The 8,946-nt window shown below is 43.8% G+C and overlaps 1 protein-coding gene across 2 annotated transcripts; it reads right to left on the minus strand.

The window, feature by feature from the left end:
- Positions 1 to 821: 821 nt before the first annotated feature.
- rhbdd1 (rhomboid domain containing 1) lies at positions 822 to 8,780 on the minus strand. Of its 2 annotated transcripts, XM_064301446.1 has the most exons (7): positions 8,498 to 8,777; positions 4,273 to 4,729; positions 3,819 to 3,951; positions 3,163 to 3,251; positions 2,671 to 2,727; positions 2,007 to 2,165; positions 822 to 1,526 (listed from the first exon to the last, which is right to left on the minus strand). In XM_064301446.1, the coding sequence occupies exons 2-7, from the start codon at positions 4,703 to 4,705 to the stop codon at positions 1,423 to 1,425; spliced, it is 975 nt and encodes a 324-aa protein (XP_064157516.1). In that variant the 5' UTR covers positions 4,706 to 4,729; positions 8,498 to 8,777; the 3' UTR covers positions 822 to 1,422. The 2 variants fall into 2 exon arrangements, with proteins under 2 accessions (XP_064157516.1, XP_064157517.1); XM_064301447.1 differs by lacking the exon at positions 2,671 to 2,727 and having other exon boundaries at positions 8,498 to 8,780.
- Positions 8,781 to 8,946: the final 166 nt, after the last annotated feature.

The raw sequence follows: 8,946 nt of genomic DNA on the forward strand, positions 1-8,946 counted from the left end.
ACAGTCCACGACATAGCCTGTCACTTACTGAACGGGCGTTTAACGAGACATCGCACGCTCCCTGTACGCCTCTCTTATGCTGTCTCAGCCCAGTTCCCTGGTAATTGTAGTCCAGTTACACCAGCACCACAGAGCAGCAAAGCTCAAATGCCATAGATGACTGTGCACTTCACCTTTCAAAACATTTTATCTTAAAAGGAGGATTTTAAAATCTTATCAAAGGGTTTGTGGATATTCAAATAAACATTTGTAAGCTGCATCTCTTTGTCATATGTTCAGTTGTTTTAAGAGCTCTTAGCCACCGCTGCTTTTAAACGGATTGTGCTCACGTTGGATTCACTGAGCTTTTAAAAATGGCATGACCAGTTCCCAGCCTAGTCCTTGGGCTTCTGAAGACTTTTACCAGAGGCCATGTCTGAAGAAGCACTTTAGTTTGACCGGATGGACACAAGTAGTAGGGGAGGGGCATATCCGATTCTGAAACTAGAGTCAATCCAGACAGTGATACACTAATGATAAATACCATCAGTCTCTGATTTTTAATCAAACAGGATGACTCCCCTACAAGCACTGAACCCTTACCGCACACTTCCACCAACACCCCTACATCTCTCTCGGCACATGCCAGTATTGCAAGTATTTCCATGAGAAAATACAGCCAAAACCTCACACCTTATATCAGATATTTGTTCTCAATAGTGAGTCAAGTTTTGTTGTTCAATAATTCGGCCACACACACTGGTATGTATGAAGAGTGTTTAACATTGTCTTTGAGGATTCTGTAAAATCCTTATGAATAGTTCAGCAAATCTTTATATACCTTATAACAAAAAAGAAAAATACATTTTTATTTTACAAAAAAATAAATGAATATATGTACAAATACGTAAATGTATTACAAATCCAACATGTTGTAGGACATACTGAAATATACTTTTTTAATCACAATATATTTTTGTAATCAGCTTAGGAAATACAATAAACAATAACCTGTTCAATAACCAAGCAGCGTCCTTTCAGTCAAAACGAAGCTGTTTCCTACGGCTCAGTCCACCGATGTTGAGCAGGAGTCCGTCCACTCCTGACCAGGTTTACTTTCATTCCATTAAAAATGGCCACTGATTTGCAAAGCGGGCAAACCATGTTAAGAGAAAACTGTGTATGGTTTAAAAAGCTGGGGCCAATGAATTATGTGAAAGCCTATCAGAGTATAAGATACTCAGCACTTAGCTGGATGTGAAGGCAGTCTGATGAAGACTGATCTTCGTACTACTTCCAGATTTGTAAACAGACACATTTTGGCTGTAGTTCAAGCGGAGGAGGAGGGACTCATGCCACCCAAGTCCGCAGAGTTAACCCTTCATCGCCCAATCTCATCCCGAGCACTCCTCAGGGGAAACCACTCCCTCTCAGCGAGCCTCCTCAGCGGTCAAACCTCTGCAGTCTGCGCTGTCGAACCTCCTCCAAAATATCTGGCTGTTGTGGGATATTAAACCCATAGGCTGGGCTTTCGTGAGCAGCGCCCCCTAAAGGACACATGGAAAAAACACTGCTGAGAAGGAGGATACACATAAAACCAAACCACATTATGCCTCCAGATTTAATTAAGATGGAATGGGGAGAGTGTGTGTGTGTGAGATGAAACAGAGGACATTCCAATGTGAGACAATTAAGAGAATGCTTTTTGGTTTATGCCAAGTGATTATTCAGATGACAAGTACTTGTTATTCAAGTAAAACCAAAGCTTAAGACCAACAATCAGTTAGAAAGTAGAAAAGTAGAATTTCTGCAGTCTGTTTAAAGGTCATGAACTGCTATGGGAACAAACTACCAGAACTCCACACAACAATCCTGCAATTACTGAAAGCTAATATAGAACTAAACAGACCTAATACAGTCTTGTCTAAAACCATGTGAACTCAATCCCTATTGTCATTCTAAAATGCTCAGAACAAAAAAAAATTAATGAGTTAATATGGTCATAAAAACCACTAATGGTTACTCACCTCTGTCTCTAAGGCTGGCCCTGATTGCAGCCTCATACTCCTCCTCCTCTGATAGGCCAGTAGCATAGGGGTGGAACCCTGGGCGGGAAGTGTGGGTCCTGGGGGACTCATTCTGGGGGTAGGGATAATTTGAACGTGTCCCACCATAACCACTGTATCCTGCATGGTGTACCCGCACAAACCACCAACAAGAATTAGTACCAGAAAGTGAATAATAAATTTCAGTATACAGTATTTCAACGGAATGAGATTCAGTATTTATGAAAATGATATCTTCCTAGCAGCCATACTGCAATATACTCCCGTAAGCATAGGCTATTAAATTAATTACACAATATTAGATGTCTGCCATTCTTTGGAATTTGCTTGAAAGACTTGTTCAACTGAAAGCGCACAGGACAAAGGCCTAGAACCTCACACCAATACAGCAGCCTTTGATCACAAAGACCTCTGCCTGACCTCTAACACAGCTGAATGCCAAAAACAGCTTGCAGAAGATGTTTACTGGAAAGGGGTCAAACGTCAGAGGTTATCAACACTGCACAAAGGGAAAGAGGTGAGAAGTAATGATTACCTGAAATTGCTTACTAAGTGTGAAGTATAGTGCAGTGTTACTGAACTGAACCGTCTTATAGGTCTCATACATGCGCTTGCACTGTCATACCTGAGGAACTGTAGTAGTTTCTTTGTCCTGCACTGTATCCATTGGATGTCAAAACCCCTAAAATATAACCATTTCTTAACTTCGCACAAACACACAAAACATCTATCTGTATAACATATTACTTGAAACAGGAAACAAGAGGTTCTCCACAAATTAAGATAAAACTGTGATAAATAATTATTTGGAAGGAGTTTTTACTTGGCAGAAGTTGTGTATTGTCAAAAAAAAAATTACCATACACTGTTTATTATAAGTTTACTGTATGACATGGTGTTCATGTAGAATATGTGCAGATTCATAATATAATAAATGTAAGTCATATTCATAAACAGAACATACACACATTCATTAAATTATGGTGATAAGTGTCAGGAAGAAGAGGAAAGGGGTGAGATGCATGTGACAGAGAGATGGGTGTGAGGAACGGGGGGAGGGACACAGCTGGGCATGAGCGTGATGACAGGAGAAATGCAGGGAGGTGTGGGGACACACCTGCACATGTTTCCATGACAGACTTCAGAGGACCTGTGGTGTAGAGAAGCCCCACAAGGATACCAGCCAGATGTCCCACAAATGAGGTCCTGTGTGGTCAATACTCTTTTCATCAGTATAGGCTACTCGTTATCACACAGAAACACACATGCTCACGCACACACAAACACGCATGCATGCATATGCACACACAAGCATGCACACACACGCACCCACATGTACACACACGCACGGACATGCACACATGCAAACACACACATACACACACACAAATGCACACACTTGCATGTACGCACGCACAAGCACATACACACACATGCATGAAATGACTGGATCAACAAGTGTGTTGAGCACAATTTGATGCATAAAGTCATTTACATAATTGTCGCTGCAGCCGGAAAGTTAAAAAAACTAGAATGCAGTTGCATCAGCAGGGGGCAGTGTGGTCCATCTTTTTTTATTTAAAAAAAATCCTGTCAGGACCTCTTTGTTGTCAGAGTTCAACCTGAAGGGCCTGATCTGGTGGAAATCTCTGCACATTTCACCCTCCCCTCGTGAGAATGATGGAGATGTGGGTTGTCTGAAATGTATAAATACTGGAAATTTTGGTGAAAAGGCACATAGCGCTGCTTTAAACTGGCTCCAGTAGAACTCACCCTGGTGACATCACATGAATTAGGATCAGCTCTGCCCAGCAGGCATATCTATTGGCCACTGGGAAGCCCATCACGTTGGTGGCTCCTCCAGGGTAGTAATAGTTGTTCACCACCTTTAAACCGAACAGCACTCCTGGAAGACAGAGGGGGGCAGAAATTGGATACTATGGACACTGGCAAGAACGGCTAGTCATAATATCCTTTTCAACTTAAAACGTGAAGAAATTTCAGGCGAATACTGAGCTCTAAAGTGCTAGAGTAATACTGTTACCTGCCAATATCTAATCAAATGGCGATTCAGCAAACACCACTTTGGACACACATACAGATTTGCTCAGTAGCTGCTACAATCTAAATCTTGAGATAGAAATAAACACAAATGCCCGTACTGTGTACAGACACATGCACACACATAGACACACACACAAACACACACGCACACACACACACACACCTGAAAACCCCACGGCGCACTGCATGTCGTAGGAGGGGTCGTGGGTCAGCTCGGCCAGCCCCCGCTCCAGCAGCAGGTAGGCCACGCCCGTGAGCAGGGAGAAGACGGACAGCAGGTAGGCGAACCAGGCCCCGCCCAGCCGCCGCTCCAGCCGGGAGCCCTTCCACAGCAGGGACACCATGTTGTAGTACAGGTGCCAGTCATCGGCGTGGTGCAGGGGGGCCAGCAGCAGGCGGCGCCAGTCCCTGCCCCAGCACGTCTGCACGCTGATGCACGCCTGCATCAGCGGCGCCAGGGGCGCCAGGAACAGGTAGACGTTGAGCCCCAGCGTCGCCAGAGTCACAGGGGGGATGTTGTTCACGCCCATCTGGAAGATCTGAGAGGCCAGCAGCAGCAGGCCCAGGTTCGCCCCACCCCTCTGCCTGCTCCTCATTGTAACGGACGCTTAGAGTCACACCTAAAATTTCACAGGATCGATACAGAGATTAGGGGTTCTCCCAGTCTGATGTTAACAGGATAAAAAAATCACAGAGATGCGCTTTCTGACCACAGCACAAGATGTGTTTGCCGGGAGGAGACAGGCTTATAACCCTGATTCGTGGGAAAGAGGGAGGTCATGGGCAAGTACTTCCTGCTGATGCCACCGCAAGGCAATACAGTGAGGGGCAGACTGTAAAACAGGCCAGCTTCCCTCCCTCGTGTAACCAGCCCGATCACACACAACCGCCTAATCACACACTGCGTTCACTTGAAAGAGGGTGAGAAAACTCTGGGAATCTGAGTGGAAAACTTCTCTGCTTTCATCCTGAATTCTTCCCCTGACCTCTTCATCTGCCGCACAAGAACTCGCAGTAACAGGCAGACAAGGGCAATGCTGTTGAACTTCTGCAGCAACTTCCAAAACATGCTGTCACCCCCAGAATGTACAAATTTCCAGCGCCGGTTTGAAACGGGCCATTGTGTGCCGCGGGGCAGCCACGCGCCGACACCTCTGCACCGCCCACACTAAGCAAATGAAGGGCAGGATGGGATGAGTGCAGCTCTCTCACACACACACACATACACACACACGCGCACGCACACAGGCACACACACACGCACACAGGCACACACACACGCACACAGGCACACACACACACGCACGCACACACACATGCATACACACACACGCACACACGCAGGCACACACACACACGCGCGCACACACACATGCATACACACACACACACACAGGCACACACACATACACCCACACACGCACACAAGCACACACACACACACATGCACGTACACATGCTCACACAAGCACACACGCACATACACAAACACACAGGCACACACACACACACACACAGGCACACAAATACATACACACAGGCATACACACTCACACAGGCACACACACACACACAACGACACAGACATACACACACACACGCAGGCACACGCACACGCACACACACAGGCACACACACGTGCGCACGCACATACGCACACACACACACACAGGCACACACACACGCGCGCATGCACGGAAACAAACACACACAGCAGCTGACTGTGCCCTCAGGGTCTGCAATGTCAGGAATGCACCAGCACAGCGATCCTGCATCAGCTACAATTGAGAAATGCTTTATACACAGATATGGCTGTGAATGAGCACCCAAAAGGGCAGGGCCGGGACAAGATCTGTGTCAAACACGGGACTGTCTGCTGGGAGACCTTACTGCACTACGGCTCGGCAGTGATTCATACCCACACAGTCTGTGTTCAATGTGTTTATGCACGGCTATGAAAATATGCAACATTTACCAACTGTGTTTGTCTGAAACAGTGCAGCTAAATGCTGACATACACCCTTGTTCCTCCCTGATCCACAAACTGGAAAAAATTCTCTAATCTCAGAGAGACAGTGGAAACTATTTTTCCCAAGAGAAAATTAGTTGTAGGCCAGAGCACTAGTGCCACTGTCACGTCAGATCCAGCCGCAGCGTACCCCGAGTTCAGCCGTTCTCAGCCAATCAGATTAGCCATCCAAGACATTTTTGGACTGACTAATTGGTGAGGGCCCCAAGCTGTGTAAGGCTGCTACTGTCTCTCATGAGCTCTGATTTAGGTGCAGCTGAAGTCATCCATTTTATGGAGTTATTGTTGTGATGGACCAGTAAGCTGAGAAAGCGCAGGTGGGCCTGATATATAGACACACACCACATAGGTAAACCAGTTTAACACACGGTTCCACGTCTCCTGATACTGTGGCCATTTTTTAAAGAAATAAAGTGATCTGTCCACCTGAATATTAAAGTTGAATTAATTACACAGAAGAAGGAATGTTTGCTTAATTAACAAAGCCAACATTCCTCTTAGGGATTCACAATTCAGGTTCACCATCATTGGTCCTAATAGAAATAAAATAAGAAATTAAACTTACAGGGTTCTGTAAGATGTTGATTTTAAGCCTGGGTTAAAATGAAAAATAAGAGTCTGTGCCACCTATATCTTCACCCACCTGCACAATATGCTCAAATCTTTACTCCAAAAGAACACTAGGTGAAAATAAACAATTCAAATAGATCAACAGATCTTTCTGACATAAAATCCACATACATTATGACAATACATTTATAATACACATAATGGGAAAATTTCAAATAACGGTTATTTTTTTCTTCAGAAAAATTCAAAATCCTTATGAGACCACTACTGTACGTGGGTTGTGCAGAACAGTTTTTTGCTGACCATATAGCCTCTGCACTGCTTCTTAACTTGGCTACTGAATCGCTATGATAATGCCGCACTGCATTCCCTCCATTCATACATGCCAGGATTGCCACCTCAGAAACTTCAATTCCCAGATGTCTTGCGAGACACGGTAATTGTGCCACTCATTACTAAAGGTTGAGGGTCGCCCCCATGCCTAGAGATGATTTTAAAATATGCGTCATGGTGCTGTTTTTTTACCACCTCTTAGGTCCTCAATTCCACAAACCATGGAATCACTACTAAGAGGTATCATGGCACGTGGCTAAAAGCATCTTTAGGTCGCAGTTACACCTGCACAAGCCCCATTCAAAACAAAACTAATGTTAAGGAAAACATACGTGTCAGAACTATCTTAATTCTAACATAATAATATTCTATTTTCAATCCATCTACCCATATGAACTTTTTGTTCATCAGGAAAATGTCATGCCTAAACATGAAATACACAAATCTGAGGAAAAATATGCACTCATGTACTAATATTTTCATACTCCATTGACATTTAACTATTATGCCTATAGCATTAACAGGACTGATCATCAAAATGTGTGCAATTTTGTGGTGGTTTTCAATTTTAAAAAAATACTTGTGATTATAATACTGTACCCTCCATGTGACTAAACACCCTCATTAAACAGTAGCGGGGGGGGTGGTGGACTATGAACTACCACCATTCCTTACATACTGTTCATTACTGCAATACAATGGTTCCCCTAATGTTTACAGCACTTGCCTACCCCACTAAACTTCGGTTTCATGCATTAATCCACGTCATATTAGCTTCACATGTTAGCGATACTTGCCCTACGTTGTTCATTCTGACTGCATAATGCATATACTTCCAAGCCTGTATTTGTGTCCCTCTATAATAAACACATACGATTTGGGTCAAATATGCCTTTATCAGTAGAGCCTACGTAGATCCACTGATCTTCATCAAAACTGGATAAAATCAGTGGGCAGAACGAACTGTCCAGATGATTTTACGATCAATCAATCCGCGCAGATGCGATGCAGTTCCCACCCAGCAGCATGCGGTTTCTAAACCTAGCTAGATGATTTCGTTACCAGTTGCTAAGGTTATCCTGTCACGCAACGTGTAAACGTTGTAGGTGACGTCGTTCAAATACTACGAAAACATAACTACTTGAAGCATCTCGACTAAATAGACTACTGCGCATTTGAAATTAATACGTTACTGAGATAGTTATCAAGCCTGTAAAATAACGAGTCTCGTTTAAACCAGAAATTTAGAATTGCTGCAGAACTTCATCATACGCAATAGCCTACACATTTCTCAATGTTAATGTAGCCTAACGTTTCCACTAATATAACTTCTGTAGATGACTTATACTGCCGAAAATGTATTCCTATCAAGTTCATCGAACAAAATTTTAATCGCATTGATGCCCAGTTTGGCCAATAAACTGGATGACTATAGAAAAATAGCTACCATACGTACTTTATTAATCGCCTTTGAGCGGCCCTGTAGCTCCGGTTGACAAGTTACTGCAACCGAATATTTTACTTCTGGTTTCCTGCTTCTCCTGTGCGCCCGCAGAAGTGTGATCAATCCTTTGATTCGACCCCCTTACACGGAAATTGCACTTTACTTTCAGTCTTAAACATTTGTTCAACCAGTTTCCGACACGTCACTTATTTCAAGTTTCATTAAATTTCGTCATTTCTCAGTCTTTTCCGACTGATGACAGCGAAATTAATAGTGACGATTTGGTCACATGATTTCAAAATAAGCCTTCCCCTTTAAGGCGAGAACCTTCGGATATGTCGGGAGCGCGTTTCTTGAATGTCTAAAGTAGGCTATATTGTTCGGCTTTCTTTCAGAATAGAACTGGCTGTCTAAAAAAAAGTTTGCACAAAGTTCAGCACAGACATGTGCAAGTCTACCAA

This window comes from Anguilla rostrata, chromosome 12, assembly GCF_018555375.3.
Source record: "Anguilla rostrata isolate EN2019 chromosome 12, ASM1855537v3, whole genome shotgun sequence".
In the NCBI taxonomy this organism is placed as follows: domain Eukaryota; kingdom Metazoa; phylum Chordata; class Actinopteri; order Anguilliformes; family Anguillidae; genus Anguilla; species Anguilla rostrata.